General features: G+C 48.3%; 1 protein-coding gene across 5 annotated transcripts in view; it reads right to left on the bottom strand.

Moving 5' to 3' along the window:
- Nucleotides 1-18,289, bottom strand: part of Pik3c2b (phosphatidylinositol-4-phosphate 3-kinase catalytic subunit type 2 beta) — an 86,329-nt gene that overhangs the window by 44,793 nt on the left and 23,247 nt on the right. For all 5 annotated transcript variants that reach the window (XM_045154919.1, XM_045154910.1, XM_045154900.1 and 2 more), the window contains exons 2-5: nucleotides 11,615-12,624; nucleotides 3,473-3,573; nucleotides 2,571-2,725; nucleotides 2,115-2,235 (exon numbers count right to left, since the gene is read on the bottom strand). In XM_045154919.1, the coding sequence (XP_045010854.1) occupies nucleotides 2,115-2,235; nucleotides 2,571-2,725; nucleotides 3,473-3,573; nucleotides 11,615-12,544 (1,307 nt within the window). In that variant the 5' untranslated portion in view covers nucleotides 12,545-12,624. The remainder of the gene's footprint in view (nucleotides 1-2,114; nucleotides 2,236-2,570; nucleotides 2,726-3,472; nucleotides 3,574-11,614; nucleotides 12,625-18,289) is intronic.

Here is an 18,289-nt window from a genome sequence, read left to right as displayed (position 1 = left end):
GGTGTTAGGGCCCAAGGCCAGCCAAGATCCAGCTAAGGACTTAGGGGGGGCTCTCCACATCTTGAGGGACCAAGTCCGTAGTCTAGCTGCAACCTGCTAAGAGTAACATATAGCTAAGGCCTGGGGGTGGAGAGGCTGGGCTGAGCAGCAAGCCCCGCGGGAGGGTCTGAGAGGAAGGAAGAGTGTAGTGGTGGCGAGGGAGGTGGCAGGAAACCCAACCCTCCCCAAGGACTGTCTCAAGGTTCTTATCGGAAAGCAGCCTGCATCCTGAACCCAACACTGGCCCTCAGTATCAGCCCCTCCAGCCAGGCAAGAGCAAGAATCCTGAAGGCTTGCTTGGAAACCAGCAGTTTTCTGGAATCTTCCAGAGAGTTAGTTTTCACCCAGGAACTAGTGCGGCTTTTATAAAGGTTGGGAGGAGTCTCTTGGGGCAGGAGTCAGGGTCACAGGTGTCAAGACACAGATCCCCAGGGGCTTGCTTGAAGGCCTTCCTCTGTGCACTCAAAATAGGGAGACCTTTCACCTGACATCTCCCATCACCCCTGGACTTGGTTCTAGGACTAGGGGACTGCAGGAAAAATGTGGCATGTCTAGTCCAGAGCCTCATGAGTCCCCCTTCTTGGCATTTCCTGCTGGCATTCACTGACTAGTCATTGCGTCCTTTTCACATTGACCCTCACTTTGTCGGGGGGGCAGTACCGTGGGTGGAACCCAGAGCTTCATCCACAGTAGGCCTCACTTAGAGGCTTTACCTCTACCACCATTAAGCTATGTCCCCCAACCTAAACCTCACCACTCTACAAGTAGTCAGTGGCAAGCCAGAATTCATTATAATGGTGTTCCCAGGAGTCTGATTTACCCACAATGCCCCGTCCCCTCCCAACAGTGACAGGCTGCCCAGGAGGAGCTCTGCCAGCAACTCGGCATCCAGAACCTCTCCCTGTTCCTCTAGGGGAAGCAAGAAAACTGCAAGTACCACATAGAAGATGCCCTGAGACCGTGTCATGCAGGGACTGTGTCATGCAGGGCCCGCTCCTCTTTTCTCTCAGTTTTGAAATGAGGCCAGAAAAGACCCAATATCTCTAAGGCTAAAGAAATCATGCTGGGCATGGTGGCACATGCCTTTAATCCCAGCACTTGGGAGGCAGAGGTAGGAGGATCACCGTGAGTTCAAAGCCACCCTGAGACTACATAGTGAATTCCAGGTCAACCTGGGCCACAGTGAGACCCTACCTCAAAAAAAAAAACAAAAACAAACAAACAAAAAAAACAAAATCAGACCGTCTTGTGCTCTAGCTAGATGATGGTCCTTTCATTGCATCTGCAGGGGAGAAAATGCTTGAAGCAACACTGCCAATGAGGAAGGTATAGGCCTTCTTTTTCCCTTACTCCCAAGGTCTGCTTCCTCCAAGATGTCAGAGGTGATAAGCAGTAGCCATGCTGGAGGCTTGAGAGAGGAAAGCAGATCTGACATCTGCTACCGTGTGTCCATGTCCCCTGGAGGTGGAAGCCCCGCCTGTCTACCTCCACAGCAGCCTCTGCAGCCCAGGGCAGTAGAGATGGGTTGCCTCAGCTGGTCCACATCACACTTTCCAGGGAGGCTGCCTTCTGCAGAGGGCACTGGTTGGAGGGAGCTGGAAGCTAGCCTTTGGGAGGAAGCTAGCCAGCTACACTGGCCAGCAGGGGCCAAGGTGCATGGACAGAGGAAGGCCAGGGAGAGAGTCATTGTAATTTCTCCTCTAGGTTCCACAAGGGCACTTCTGCTGCCCCGGCCATGAAGACGCCACAGAGCAGGAGGAAACATTGTGCCATGTCAGCCCCAAATCTGATGCGCAATTCTCAGCAAGCAGCAACCTGCACGCACATATGACCTGGTCTTTACCTAACCCCAGCCCCGAGCAAGTTCCACAGCAGATTTGGCTCAGGATCCAGGCAGCCCTGCTAGAAGACGGAGTTCCCGGGGAAAGTGTGATGTGGTGGGAAGTGTGCCCAGAAAGCAAGCATCCTGACTGCATGGTAGGGGTGGAGCCACAAACCCTAAGCCTGACACAATCCCCGCCCCCACCCCTCCCCTATCTTCCCATCCAGAGGACGGTCTCTACCCCTTCACTTACTTTTGCAGGAATTCCTCCAGCCCACAGGGCTTAAGCACAAAATCACCCACATCCACGTCCCTCAGTTCGTCGTGGGTGTAGCATAAGGTCTGGTAGATGAGCAAGTCTACAGTGGAGGAACCTATAAGGAGTGGGGCAGGAGAACCCAGACCATGACACAGGGGCGGGGGGGGGGGGGGGGGCTAGGCCCCACAGCCATTTAATCCTCCATCCCCAGCTAAGGGGTCTCTAGTTCCACCAACAACCAGAGACAGCAGGCAAACAAAAGCAGCTTGGGGTTGGGGGAAATCACTGTGTGCCTAAAAAGCTGACCCCTTCCCCCAAAGGAGCTTCACCCCATCCCTTCATATGGGCCACAAGGGCAGGTAGAAGTCAAAACCGCAGGACCCTTATAGTCCAAAAGACAGTCCTCCCTGCCCCATTCTAAGGGATGCTCACCCGTTCTCCCCAACTTACAGTTGCAGGTAAATGTGAGAGGCTCTCGAAGGCTATCGCACAGCACAGTCACCTTCAAGTTCACCTCATCCCCAAGGTGCTCTGGGCTTGGGGTGACCGTGCTCCAGACATATCCAGTGAGGGAATAGTCTTGGATCTCGGAGCCTGTTCGAAGGCTGTGTAAGAAGAGAGGGAGACACATTCTCAGTGTGTCTTAGGAAAGCAGTGACAAGAGGCTTGTAGGGACCATCCCACCTAAAGGCCCAAGGGCCCCTCTGTTCCTACTCAAGCCAACCCTCTGGATCCAGAAGCCAGGCTGGGGCAGTGGGGAGGCAGCTCTGGGAAGCTGCTGCTATTGCAAACTGTTTCCCACCGCAGAACAGTAGCAAGCGTTCCAAACCGGCAAGGCTGTCCACACCGCCGAGCAGCGACCTTCCTTACATCTGCTTCCTTTCTCTTTCACTACAAGAAAATAATCTTTTTCTTCATTTGGGTGCATTTCCTCTTAAGAGAGTCTAAGTTGAGGATAATCAAGACCATTTGATAACACTTTGTGAATTTTATTTTAAAATATAACACTTCTAGCCAGGCGTGGGGGTACACACCTTTAATCCCAGCACTCAGGAGGCAGAGGTAGGATTGCTGTGAGTTCGAGGCCACCCTGAGACTACATAGTGAATTCCAGGTCAGCCTGGGCTAGACCCTGCCTTGAAAAACCAAAAAACCAAAGAAACAAAAAAACACTTCTAGGATTTCATAATACTGCAGACAGACGGTGTAGGAAATATCCCAGAGCTGTGAGTGGAGGTTTAATATGATTCTTCCTACCTACAGAAAGTTCAGAACTGGTACCCCTCCTCTCTGATCCAACAATCCTCCCAATGCCCCTCCCTTCACCCCCCATGCCACCCTTTAAATCTTACACATCCAGCATGTGGCAAAATGCAGCAACTTCTTCATCTCTCTCCTCTGAGACCTCAAACAATTCATGCCCGTTGGCAACAGTGTGGGTCCTGGTGCCCACCTTTAAGGGAAGAGCAATGGATTGAGTGGTTTGTTCCTCATGGTATCCCTTCTTTGAAGGACTTCCCAGGTCTAAACCCAAAGTCCAGGAATAAAGACTTTCTAGCTACTCAATACTAAAAGGGGCCTAAGAAAGTAGGGGAAATCCAAGAAAAAACATCTGCTGTCCTAGGAAACCAAAGGCCAACTTGGAAAAGAAGTCAAAGTACAGGCTGAGCATGAAAGCCAGGGCGTGGTAGACAAAACCCACAAACTACTGGGGAGACTCAAAATTAGTGAAAGCACATGCCATTAACCCCAGCACTCAAGAAGCAGATGTAGGAGTCACTGTGAGTTCGAGGCCAGCCTGAGACTACATAGTGAATTCCAGGTAAGCCGGGACTATAGTGACACCCTATCTCAAAAAATTAGAAAATAAAAAATAAACACTAGCCAGGCGTGGCAGTGTATGCCTTTAATCCCAGTACTCAGGAGGCAGAGGTAGAAGGACCACTGTGAGTTCGAGGCCACCCTGAAACTAATAGTGAATTTCAGATTTGCCTGAACTAGAATGAAACTCCATCTTGTAAAACCCAAACCTATTCACAGTGTTCTTTGCTGTACAAAAGCTTTGTAATTTCATGAGATCCCAGTGGTTGATTAGTGGTTTTATTTCCTGAACAATTGGGGTTATATTCAGAAAGTCATTGCCTATGTCAATATGTTGAAGTGTTTCCCTTACTTTTTCCTCTAACAGTTTCAGAGTTTCAAGTCTGATATTAAGATCTTTAATCCATCTGGATTTGATTCTTGTGCATGGAGAAAGACAAGGATCTATTTTTATCCTTCTGCATATAAATATCTAGCTTTTCAAGCACCACTTGTTGAAGAGGGTGTCTTTTCTCCAGTGAATATTTTTGTCAAAAATCAGATGGCTATAGCTGCCTGGATTAGCATCTGGGTCCTCCATTCTGTTCTACTGATCCGTGTGTCTGCCTTTGTGCCAGTACCACGCTGCTTTTGTGACTATGGCTTTGTAATACAGCTTAAAATCAGGTATGGTGATACCACTAGAAATATTTTTGTTGCTCAAAATTGTTTTAGATATTCAAGGCTTTTGTGCTTCCAACTAAATTGTAGGATTGTTTTTCTATTTTCGTGAAGAATCAGTTGAATTTATTTATTTATTTATTTTAGAGAGAAAGAGACAGAGACAGAGAAAGAGCGATAGAGAGAATGGACACAACAGGGCCTTCAGCCACTGCAAACAAACTCCAGATGTGTGCATTATCTTGTGCATCTGGTTTATGTGGGTTCTGGGGAATCAAACCTGGGTCCTTTGGCTTTGTAGGCAAGTGCCTTAACCTCTAAGCCATCCCTCCAGCCCAATCCATTGGAATTTTGATAGGACTTGTGCTAAATGTATAGATTGATTTTGCTAAGATTGCCATTTTCACAATATTCATTCTTCCAAACCAAAACCAAGGGATGTCTTTCCATTTTCTAGTGTCGTCTGCAATTTCTCGCTTGACTGTTTTAAAGTTCATTGTAGAGATCCTTTACTTCCTTGATTAGGTTTATTCCAAAGTACTTTTTTTTCTTTCTAAGGCAATTGTGAATGGGAGAGATTCTCTGAATTCATCCTCTGCATGCTTGTTGTTAGTATATAGGAAAGCTACTGATTTCTGTGTGTTTATTTTGTATCCTACTTCATTGCTAAAAGTGTTTATCAGCTCTAACAGTTTGCTGGTACAGTCCTTAGGGTCCCTTATATAGAGAATCATCTCATTTGCAAATAATGATAATTTGATCTCTTCCTTTCCAATTTGTATTCCTTTTATGAGTGTCTCTTGCCTAATTGCTATGGCTAAGTCTTCCAGTACTATATTAAATAAAAGTGGGGATAGTGAAAAAAAAAAAAACTACTCAAAGTGCTGAGAATAAGTGATTATAGAGTGCTTAATGCTAAATGAGACATCTATATCATCCCTTCAACACCTAGGGAACATTGTGGAAGAGAGGAAAAAAGGGGAAGAATGAATATAAGACCTAGTATCCCTGGCTAGGGCTCCAAACATTGATGGAAATGATAGTCTAGAGCTGTGAAGACTGGCCGCTCCTTGGGTGAGGCAAGCCAGTTACCAGGCAGGGACCCATCCATGACCAGGATATGCAAGCCAGGCTCCCCTTGCAGGGAAGGTGCCAGGTTTGAGCTGCCCAGGCCACATTCAGTATGTCCAGGCACTGTCCCCCCACACATCCCATTCGCCTGGACTCCTCACTTCTAGGTCCTCCATATGTGTTCTTCCACTTTGCTAAAATATAGTTATTTGTTGAAGTTGCCAGGATGATTTATTTTCAGATTAGGTTTAGTAGAACCTGGTGGCAGGTCACCCTCTTATTACATGTAAAGAGAGCGACCAGGTTTCAGTCTGCAATAAATACTTCTTCCCTGGTCTTTTCCTTTAGCTAAATGGGTTGGTCTTCCCAGGGATGATTGGCAAAAGGCAGGAATGTCTCCACTTTCTCTAAGTTCCCATCCTGCTTTCTTAACTTTCCCTCCTTTTTTTTCCCTTTCCTCCTTGGGCCCCAGTTGGGCTGCTGGGCATATATTTGGCCCTCATAATGTTAAAGGCATGCCTAGCACATGTCAGGTGTGATGCCAGGTACTGGGAGTACAAAGAGAGGTGTGTGTCCAGCACTCAAGTTGATGTGCCCTTCAGGGCGAGTGGTGTCCACGAGGAAGCAGGTAGCTCGAGATCGCAGACTGTGGTGGATGACCTCAGGTAGTGCTATGGATGCACCAAGAGACTAGTAGCCGGGATGACCTACAGGTGGACAGAGCTGAGCCTCCAGGGATGGGCCCAAGGGAACCAAGTCCCCCAGCTCCTTGCCAGGCTGCTTAGATGCTTGCTGGGTCTATACTCTCCCTTTACAAACAGGCGCCATTGGATCTGGAGAGTTCTGTCCTTTACTCAGGCCCTTATTACTCACCTCTCCAAAATAAGAACTACTGGGGGCTGGAGAGCTAGCTTAATGGTTAAGGTGTTTGCCTGCAAAGCCAAAGGACTCCGTTCGATTCCCCAAGATCCACATAAGCCAGATGCACAAGGGGCGCACGCGTCTGGAATTTGTTTGCAGTGGCTGTAGGCCCTAGTGCACCTATTTTTTTTTTCTCTCTCTCCCCATCTCCCAAAAACAAAACAACAATAACAAAAAAAAAAACTACTGAATGAGCTAAAGGGCTCTTTTCAACTGAACAGTTTAAATCGACTAGAACACATTGCTTTTGTGTCAGTGAAGGAAGCAAGCAAAAAGTACATTTGGGGCTGGAGAGATGGCTTAATGGTTACAGCACTTGCCTGCAAAGCCAAAGGACCCTGATCAAATCTCCAGGACCCACATAAGCCAAATGCACATGGTGGCACATGCATCTGGAGTTCATTTGCAGAGGATGGAGACCCCACACCACCATTCTCTCCTTGCTTCTTTCATTCACAAATAAATAAATAAAAATAAATTTTTTTTTTAAAAAAAAAGTAATTTAAGCCAGGCGTGGTGGCATACTCCTTTAATCCCAGCACTTGGGAGGCAGAGACAGGAGGATTGCTATGAGTTCAAGGGCCCCCTGATACTGCAGAGTGATTTCCAGGTCAGCCTGGGCTACAGCGAGACCCTAACTTGAAAAACAAACAAGACAGCCGGGCGTGGTGGCGCACGCCTTTAATCCCAGCACTCGGGAGGCAGAGGTAGGAGGATCGCTGAGAGCTCGAGGCCACCCTGAGACTACATAGTGAATTCCAGGTCAGCCTGGGCTAGAGTGAGACTGTACCTTGAAATACAAACAAACAAGCAAAAGAAAAAAGAAAGAAAGGCGGCTGTGCATGGTGGTGCACACCTTTAGTCTCAGCACTCGGGAGGCACAGGTAAAGAGGATCACTGTGAGTTTGAGGCCACCCTGAGACTACATAGTGAATTCTAGGTCAGACTGAGCTAGAGCAAGACCCTACCTCGAAAGAAAGAAGAAGAAGAAAAAAAAATCAGCTGAACATGGAGGTACGTGCTTTTAATCCTAGCCCTCAGCAAGCAGCGGGAAGTGTTGCTGTGAATTTGAGGCCAGCCTGGGACTGCAGAGTGTATTTCAGCCTAGTCTAGAGTAAGACACTAACTTGAAAAAGCCCCCTCCCCAAAAGAAACTCCCAACAAAGAGATGGCCAAACCCACTTCATGAGAGAGCCATGTTTACGTTTGGCCAGCCCAGTATGACCAATGCAACAGTATGAAACAGTGCCGCAGAGCCATGCAGGGCAAAGAGCTTTCTGCGGAAGTCTCCCAGGAGATGAGCAGGCAGCTGTTCATCCCTGCCCCTTGGCTAGCCAGCACGTGGTCATCCCGAATGGTCCCCAGGGAAGCCTAGCCTTGAGTAAAAGCCTCAACATCTAAGTCCCAGGGCCCAGATTCACAGGGAGACGGGGAGCCTTCCAACAGTGGGAATGACTCAGTCACACGTGCCTTCTTGTAAGCGCTATTTGAGGAAGAAAGTTATCAAAGCAGTATACAAGCCGGACAGAACCCTCCCTCCCTCAGGTCCACAGGAGCCTGCTGGTTCTGAGTGGTAGGAGCAGGCAGCTTGCCCTGGCTGGTCCTGTTTCCTCTTCCAGAACATGTGGATGAAAAGTCTTACTCAGAAAAGATCCCCAATGGTCTCCCATCGCAAGGCTGTTCTCAGACACCCAGGAAACCTCAAATGAGCCCCCAGGAGAAGCAAATAGGGAGAGAGCTGGTGCTGACAGGCCTGCCCAGGGTAGCTCCCAGAAGTCCCGGCCTGCAGCTGGGAAGGGCTGAATGTTCTAACAGCTGCTTCCAAGGGCAGGCCGATGCTGCGGCTTGTACACCGGCGTACCTCTCCTATCACCTTCTGCTGATCTCAAGCCCTCCCTGCCACTCAGGGCAGAGAGTAACAAATGAGCTCCTCATTCAGTGTTCTGACTACTACCTTGGGCGACCCTCTCTCTTGTCAGCCTTGCTTGCCTGGGTGTATGTGGGATGGGGCACACAGAGGGGAGGGAACAGCGGGGGCAGTTGGCATGTGAGGCCCTGCCTCTGCCAAGTGCATGCCTGTGCCTTAGTCTAAACAATAGTACCACTGTCAGCAATTAACCCACAAGAGAGAGTCAGAGAGAGAGAGAGAGAGAGAGAGAGAGAGAGAGAGAGAGAGAGGGAAAGAAAGGGCAAAAGCGGCAGAGAATAGAATGGCCACTGAAGGCCATTTCATGCCCTGGCACTGTAAGAAAACAAAAGCCACTTACGTTTGCCCGGCTGGCAGGCCCTGGTGGCATCACCCGATGCTGGCTGAGGGAGTCTGCCAGGCAGAGGCTGGCAGCGGGGGTACCAGGCTGGCATTTGGAGCCAGTCATTTCCACAGATGGCTGAGCAGACCTGGGATAAGAAGGGTCCCTCCGGCCATAAGCCCGTCGAAGGCGAGGCGGGGGTATAGGCCGAGGGGCCAAGGGATGCCCCCTCTCAGCAAGCTGAGCCCCTGCCCCAAGCTGAGGAGGGGAGGACCAAGATCTCATGGCCCCTCTCAGAACTGGCTTTGCCCTTGCTTCTTCAAGGAGACTCCGCACCAGATCAGGCTCCCCCTCAGAACTCTGATGACACATGGGTCGGGGAGGAGGAAAGACAGAGGTGACCACCTACCGACCGGGGTGGCCTGACTTGGTGAGCAGGCCCAGCTCTGTGTGAGGAACTGAGCTAGGACAGGACTCTCCCGGTCACTATAAATAGCAGGAGCAGCCCCACCTCTGAGCCTTTAAAAGGCCCAAGCTCTTGAGCCACAGCTTGTCACAGATTTGGCCTTTGGGGGACTCTCTCAGCAGAAGCAGAGGAAGGAAAGACTATATAGCTCTGCAGAGCTGGGACAGATCCCAAAGGCTGGACACGAGGCGGGAAAGCCCCTGAGTCCTAAGACAATGGGTGAGGAGGAAACAGGGATGGAATGAGGTGGCATGATATGCTGTGGCAGACGTTGGCCATGGGGAGATTCTTGACTCCCCGTGGCCAGAGTGTCCAGGGGCCAAGGGCAAAACACAGGCAGCCTTCAGGTCCCCCCATAGACAAGTGCCCTGGGGTTCCCTGGGCCAGAAATAGACCCATGTTTCCCTTTAAGCCATATAGGGCAAAATGAACAGACTTTTCACTTTACACTGTATACTAACATAAGTCGAAATTATTATTGCTATACTGACAGTTGTTTCTTTGAAATATTTTCACTGGGCAAAAAGTAGGTAGAGCCAGGCATGGTGGCACACACCTTTAATCCCAGCACTTGGGAAGCAGAGGTAGGAGGATTGCTATGAGTTCAAGGCCATCCTGAGACTACATAGTGAAGTCCAAGTTAGCCTGAGCTAGAGAGAGACGCTACCTCAAAGAAAACAAAAAAAAGTGGAAAAATGGGTAGACATGGCAAAGAAAAATAGCCCTCACAATGTGACTGCATTTAGTGCTATTGAACTGTACACTTTAAAATGGATAAGATGGTAAATGTTATATAAGTTTTAGCTAAAGAAAAAGTGGTAAGCGGGCTGGAGGGATGGCTTAGTGGTTAAGTTGTTTGCCTACAAAGCCGTAGGACCCAGGTTCGATTCCCTGGGACCCACGTTAGCCAGATGCACAAGGGGGTACATGTGTCTAGAGTTCATTTGCAATGGCTGGAGGCCCTGGCGCGCACATTCTCATTCTCTCTCTCTTTCTCTGTCAAACAAGTAAATAAAAATTTAAAAAAATAAATAAAGTGGTAAGAAGGAGCTGGAGAGATGGCTTAGTGGTTAAGGCATTTGCCTGCAAAGCCAAAGGATCCCAGTTTGACTATCCAGGACCCATGTAAACCAGATGCACAAGGGGGCACGTGCATCTGGAGTTTATATGTGCTGTGGCTGGAGGTCCTGGTGCACTCATTCCCTCCCTCTCTCTTTCTCTCTCTCTCTCTGCCTTTTTCTCTCTCTCAAATCATAAACAAATAAAAAACATATATTAAAAAAAATAAAAGAAACCAGGCATAGTGGCACAGACCTTTAATCCCGGCACTGAAGTATTGCCATGGGTTTTACGCCAGCCTGGGACTACAGTTCCAGGTCAGTCTGGGCTAGAATGAGACCCTACCTCAAAAAACACCATGAAGAAAAGGAGAAAAAAAAAAAAAAACTAGTAAGAGAGAAATGGAAGAAGTTGGGAGAGAAAGGAAAAGAAAAAGACAGGAAAAGTGGGGAGACTCTGGAACAGCAAGACCCCAGGGACTAACGCCAGCTCTGGCATTTCTTGCTGTGTGGCTTCAGAGCATCAGACAGGGTTGTTGTGGAGATCTGGACGGCTGTCTGGAATTCAGTAAGCACTAAACCAGCGGCTAATACTATGAGCAGTCTTCAGGGCCATGCAGCACTTTGGCAAGGCAGGGCCTCAGGAATCGGAAGCCACTTACTCAAGCCCTCAAGGCCATTCAGCCAATCAATGGTGGTGCTCCCAGCTCCCTGCTCAGTCCTTGTATCATGAAGGGGAGAAGTATGCTAGCAACCAGGATGTCAAAACGCCTGCCCCAGAAGGGCTGCTCTGGTTAAGATGCATGAAACCTGGTCCTGGAAAAAAGTCAAACTTTTACTGGTGTCCCTCCCACAATCAAGTCTACCTCGGGCTAGGTGCGTTGGTGGCGCACGTCTTTCATCCCAGCACTCAGGAGGCAGAGGTAGGAGGATCGCCTTGAGTTTGAGGCCAGCCTGAGACTACAGAGTGAATTGCAGCCTGGGCTGGAACGAGACCTTACCTTGAAAAACAAACCAACCAACAAGCAAAGTCAAGTCTACCTTGGACCTCTGCCCCTCTCCCCCAACTAAGGGCTCAGAGTTCCTGATGGCAGGAGGAGAGGCGATAAGAGAGAGGTCTATGGGGGTGAGTACTTGGCAGATTTGAATCTGGAGTGGCCAAGAGCAGCTAGTCCTGGTTTCTGAAGGAATAGGGAGAAAGAGCAACAGAACATAGGAAGGTCCACAACAGAACACGTAAGTCCTCACCGGAGCAGCGGAAATCCGGCGGTTCTTGCCAGGGGTCGCATTCTTTCTGTTGGCATAGCGGGAAGCATAAGTTCGAGGGGGCACCTGAGGAGGCATGGTCTTGCTCCGAGCCACAGGTTTTCCAGAAGTGTCTTTGCTAAAGTCTAGGGGCCCTCGGCCCTCTTTCCATCCCCTGGTGGCATCCCATAATATCTCTGCATCGTAGGTTGACTTCAAGTTGAGCCTTGTAATTGCATCATTGATGCCGTCATAATCCACAGATCCCAGTAGGTGGCCCTGCCCCCCACCATGAGGCAACTCTTCCCCTTCCAGGACCTGATGCCCCAGCAGTTTGCCTGGTGGCTGTTCCAAAGAGAAAGTGTTGATGTCATTAGGTTGACAGATCTTGGAGGGTGAGGGGGACCCCTTTCTGGGAGGCAAAGGAGGGGCATCCCATATAGAGACTCGGGGAGGCAGAGGAGGTGGAGACAGTTTCTTGCAAGAGCCATCTACGTCCCCGGGTTCTGGGGACAAAGACGGACCTCCATCTGAACCATCCAAAATGTAGAGATAGTCTCCTGACAGGGAGCCTTTGGGCCAGGGATCTGGGCCAGGCTGGGGGTCCTGGGAGGTAGAGTGGTTGGGCAACTCTTCTGGTGAGGAGGTGGAGTTGTAATTGAGAGTGGGATCAGAGCCCGAGAGGCCACGCAAGAGCTTGAGGTCGGTCCGCCTGGCGGCCGGCTTGCTGTAGAAGTCCAAGGCTGCCTCATCCCAGCCAATGAGCGAGGGCTCCGCGCTCCGCTTCGCCTCGCTCGCCTCCCGATGGTGTCGCAGCCGGGACAGAGCGTCGTACTCCATCTGCAGGGCTTCAGCCATGGCCAGCTCCGTGCGGCTGATGCCCACCGACTCCAAGGACTTCCAGTGCTCCCCATTGCCCTGAGTTGAAGACATGGTGAGGGTGGGGGCCCAGGAGACAAGGAGCCTTCTACTTCCTGTCCCGCCTGGATGGCTGGTGCATGGTGTCTGGCTACCTGTAGGCAAGGGGTAAAGATGACAGTCACAAAGCAAGCTTTATCAGTGATGTAATATGGGTGACAAAATCTGGGCCAGTTCCCATTTCTTCAGTGCCCACAACAGAAGGAAAGAAACAGGAAGTTGGAGATAACAAAAAAGACATACTGAGATGAGTTTATTACATCCATGTACCTATTCATTCATTCTTTGTGGTTCCCTCTGTGGTCCTAATTAATATCCTTATCTCTGTCATATGTATCTCAAGGAAAGAGGTATTTTCTATCACCCAAGGGAAAGAGGAGGGATCAAGACCTTTCCAGTCAGAACACATCTGTCTAAGGCTAGGGGTAGAAGTCAGTGGTAGAGTGTTTATCCAGCATACATGAGGCCCCAGGTTGTACCCCTAACACTGCCAATACAATTTTCAAACACTAAAAGGCGAGAAGAGCTGGGCGTGGTGGTGCACGCCTTTAATCTCAGCCCTCAGGAGGCAGAGATAAGAGGATCACCATGAGTTCGAGGCCACCCAGAGAATACAGAGTGAATTCAAGGTCAGTCTGAACTAGAGTGAGACCCTACCTTGAAAAATCAAAAATAAAATAAAATAAAAAGGCAGGAAGGGCTCTGGGAACACAGCTCAATGGTAGAGTGCTTACCTATTACCAGAAAGAAAAATAGCCAGGGGTGGTGGCACATGCCTTTAATACCAGCACTCAGGAGGCAGAGGTAGGAGGGTTGCCATGAGTTTGAAACCACCCTGAGAATACAGAGTGAATTCAAGTCAGCCTGGGCTAGAGTGAGACCCTACATCAAAAATAAAAAAGGAGGGGCTGGAGAGATGGCTTAGAGGTTAGGGCAGCTGCCTGCAAAGTCAAAGGATCCCAGTTCAATACTCCAGGACCCACTTAAGGCAGATGCACAAGGGAGCGCATGCATCTGGAGTTTGTTTGCAGTGGCTGGAGGCCCAGGTGTTCCCATTCTCTCTCTCTCTAATAAATAAATAAAATATGTTTAAAAAAAAAAAAAGAAGCCACGTGTGGCTGCGCACATCTTTAATCCTAGCATTCGGGAGGCAGAGGTAGGAGGATCACTGAGTTCAAGGCCACCCTGAGTGAATTCCAGGTCATCCTGAGCTAGAGTGAAACCCTACTACCTTGGAAAAACAAAGCAAAAAATTAAAATAAAATAGGCATGGTAGTGCATGCCTTTAATTCCAGCACTTTAAGGCAGAGGTAGGAGGACTGCTATGAGTTTGAGGCCATCCTGAGACTACATAGTGAATTTCAGATCAGCCTGGGCTAGAGGGAGACGCTACCTCAAAAAAAAAAAAAAAAAAGAAAGAAAGAAAGAAAGAAAGAAAGAAAGAAAGAAAGAAAGAAAGAAAGAAAGAAAAGGCAAAGCCACGCATGATGGCACAGGTCTTTAATCCCAGCACTTGGAAGGCAGAGGTAGGAGGATCATTGTTGTAAGTTCAAGGCCACCCTGAGACTCCATAGTGAATTCCAGGCTAGCCTGGGCTAGAATGAAACCCTACCTCGAAAAACCAAAAAAAAAAAAAAAAAAAAACAAACCTTATTATGTCTGCATATGTATAACTGGCCAGGAAAGGTGGTTCATGCCTTTAATCCCAGCACTCGGAAGGATGAGATAGGTGAATCACTGTGTGTGAGGCCAGCCTTAGCTACAGAGTGAGTCCAGGTTAGCCTGGGCTCCAGTGAAATCCTGTCTCCAAAAAAAGCCTGCCAGCCTAGGTTCAATTCCCTAGTACCCACATAAAGCCAAATACACAAAGTGGTGTATGCATCTGGAGTTTGTTTATAGAAACAAAAGGCCCTGGCATATCCATCCTTTCTGTCTTCTCTCTCTCCTCCTTTGTCTCTCCTTCACAAATAAAATACATGTGAACATTTGAAAGAAAAAAAAAGTGCCAGGCTTGATAGCACCTGGCTTTAATCCCAGCACTCAGGAGCCAGAGGCTGAGTTCAAGCCAGCCTGGGACTACAGGGTGAAATCCAGGTTAGCCTAGGCTAGTGTGAGACCCTACCTCTAAAAGACACACACACACACACACCCCTGAATATTACTCAGCAATGAAAAGGAATTGACAAATGAAGTCATCAATGAATCTCAGATTAACTATCTGGAATAAAAGTGGCCAGACAAAAAGAGCATGGGTATGTATTATTGCATTTAAGGGAGATTCTAGAAAACACAAATTGATCCAAATTGATTGACAGTGGCAAAAGGCAGATTGGTGGGTACCTAAGGGAAGAAGAGGGAAGGGCTACCAAGGGTCATGGAGAACTTTTGGGAATGATGAATATATTTTCCCCTGTAGTGCTAGCAATCAAACCCAGGGCCTCAAGAGTTCCAGGCTCGCCGAGTTGTCGGCAGGTCATTCATTAGCTTGTTTGGCTGTGGTGATGGTTTCACCAGTATGCGCCTAAGCCACTTATCATGCTGTACACTCTATAAATATGTGCCATTTATGGCATGTCAATTAAACCTCAATAAAGCTATAAATGAAAAGCACAATACAGCCCTACTCAGCAGATCTTATAATTACTCACAGATCGGCAACAGGTGAGAAGCGCTGCTTGATGGGTTACAGATGTGACAAAATACGGATCCTCATCCCTCGGGAAACCAGATAGGACCCCTAGCTCAGCTGCCTTTAGCTGTAAGCAGCCTTCCACTTCCTCTAGGGTTGGGACCTTTCGCTTACAAAGTCCTAACATGAAAGAAGTTGAGAAGCACATCTTCTGTCTGTCTGAGCTAATGCCTCTAATCACAGTTACTCTCCTCCTGTTTCTCTCTCTTTTTTTTTTCTCCTCCTGTTTCTCAACCCAGCTGTGCTTTAAAAACAAGGGGAACTTTTTATTTTATTTTTATTTTTTGAATTAGGGTCTCGCTCAAGCCCAGGCTTGAAACTCACTATGCATAGTCTCAGGGTGGCCTTGAAATCATGGCAATCTTCCTAGCTAGAAAGTGAATTCCAGATCAGCCTTGGCTAGAGTGAGACCCTACCAACTTTGAAAAACAAAAAAGAAGGCTGCAGACATGGATCAGTGGTAAAAGGCAGTTGTTTGCAAAGCCTAACAGCCTGGGTTTGATTCCCCAATATCCATATAAAGTCAAATGCATAAAGTGACCCATGTGACTGGAGTTTGTTTGCAGGAGGCCCTGGCAGGCCCATACTCATTCTCTCTCTGACTCTTGTTTTCTCCCTTCCTCTCTCTCCCTCTCTCTCTCTCAAGTAATAGCTGGGTATGGTAGCACAGGCCTATAATCCCAGCACTCAGGAGGCTGACACAGGTTGACTGCCACAAGTTCAAGATCAACCTGGATCACACAGTGAGTTCAGAACAGCCTGGGCTACAGAGTGAGACCATGTCTCAGAAAGGAAGAGCAAAGGGAAGGAGGGAGGGAGGAGGGTCTCCCTTTAGCTGAGGTACCTCCCAGAACCCTGGTGCGTTTGCAAAACACAGACCAAAGCCTCTGGTCTGAGTCACAGCAGGCTTGGCTGATGTGGCAACTACTGCACTTAGGAAGCATGCCCCCAGGACGGACCAGCCCAAGTTCAGCCTCTATTCAGGCAGCTCTACTCATTTCTGTGCCTGCTGAGTGCCTCCACCTTTTCACAGCTCTTTACAGATCATTTTAACTCACAGGGCGTCTGAAGGAAGAGTCTTGCTATTTGAGATTTAGAGTAATTAGAGCAAAGATAGCCAGAACATAACTGTCCAATAGTAGGAAAATGGTCCTAGGAAAGGGTTTCACATATACAAGATATTAGAAAAATGACTGGGCCATCATGCTACTATACCAGTGAGCTACACCACAGCCCAGCTTCATTAATTAATTAAGCCTTTTTTATTTTTTTATTTTATTTTTTTGAGGTAGGGTCTCACTCTAAACCAAGCTGACCTGGAATTCACTATGTAGTCTCAGTGTGGCCTCAAACTCAGTGGCCCTCCTACCTCTGCCTCTTGAGTGGTGGGATTAAAGGTATGTGCCACCACACCCAACTTAAGGCTTTTTTTAAAAAAATATATTTTTATTTATTTGCAAGCAGAGAGAGAACAAACAAGGGTGTCTAGCCACTGCAAACAAATTCCAGATGCAAGCACCATCTGACTATGGAGATCAAGTCAACTGGCAAAAGGCTAATCTTTTTTATAACTTTATTTATTTTATTTATTTGAGAGAAAGAGGCAGATAGAAATAGAATGGGTGTGCCAGGGTCTCCAGCCACTGCAAATGAACTCCAGGTGCATGTGCCACCTTGTGCATCTGGCTTATGTGGGTCCTGGGGCATCAAACCTGGGTCCTTTGGTTTTGCAGGCAAATGCCTTAACCACTAAGCCATCTCTTCAGCCCTAATCCCTTTTATAAATTTTATTTTTCTTATTTATTTGAGAGAGCGAGCGAGCAATAGGCTGGGGAGGGGGTGGAATGGGCGCGCCAGGGCCTCCAGCCCCTGCAAACAAACTCCAGATGCATGCGCCCCCTTGCTCATCTGGCTTATGTGGGTCCTGGGGAATAGAACCTGGGTCCTTTGGCTTTGTAGGCAGACACCTTAGCCACCAAACCATTTCTCCAGCTCCCTAGTCTTTTTTTCTTACTGACTCTTTATCAGACAGGGAGAGAGAACTAGAAACCATGTTGTGTGCATGCGTGCAAGAGACAGGGAGAGAGACAGATTAGTGTGCCAGGGCCTCCAGCCACTACAATCGAGCTTTAGACATGTGTGCCAACTTGTGCACATGGACAACCTTGCTCACTTGTGTCATGTTGTGTGTATGTATGGCTTATGTGGGACCTGAAGAGTCTAACACAAGTCCTTAACCACTAAACTCTCTCTCCAGCCCAGAAGGCTAATCTTTGCACAGGCTAAGCCTGAGATACCAGATATGGAAGACTATGCGCCTTGGGTAGTAGAACTTCTTGAAGATAGGAAACTCACAGCTTCTCCAAAGATGCCTGATAAACATAAAAAACTCATGATCTGATCTGATGCGAACTTGTGATCTGTCTTATGCTCAGACTCCCCACAGCTTTGACTGCCTGAAACTGAATAAAAGCTACAAGTACAGTCAATTCAGGGAGCCCTAGAGTACACTCCCCTGTCCCTCCATTAAATCATATTTTGCCTGGTGTGTGTTCATTTCATGTTTATCCAGCCACCACTGGATGGTGTACAAATATGCCTTTATGTGCGTACTGGGGAACTGAATTCCAGTCCTGAAATTTTGCATGCAAGTCCCTTAACCAATGAGCCATCTCTCCAGCCCTCATTAAGCCTTTTAATCCAGAGGATGACTGTATTTTCATCCCTACGCCGGGACATAGTGCTGAGATTTACCTTAGCAGAGCACCACTGAGAGGTGGAAAACAGGCCACTGGAAATAATTTCTCAACTTCCTTTCTCTTCCAACACGATCCTGTCCACCCTTGCATTCAGCCTCACTTTCTTCCATTTGGCCTCAGAGGAGAACAAGCTGCTGCCTCCACAGCATAACCCATCCGCGTTCATGCTCCATCCCCGCTCATGCCCCAGCCACTTGGCCTCCTGCAGGACAATTTTCTGGGTAGGTTTCCCTCCTCTCTCTCATATCTTCAGCCTCTTTTCAGCTGGTTTTTCCTTCTCCAGTACATAAACATGCCTCTCCCAGTCTTAAA

Source organism: Jaculus jaculus, chromosome 1 (genome assembly GCF_020740685.1).
Source record: "Jaculus jaculus isolate mJacJac1 chromosome 1, mJacJac1.mat.Y.cur, whole genome shotgun sequence".
NCBI lineage: Eukaryota > Metazoa > Chordata > Mammalia > Rodentia > Dipodidae > Jaculus > Jaculus jaculus.
Note: the sequence above shows the minus strand (reverse complement) of the source record. Positions and strands in the feature narration are given on the sequence as shown.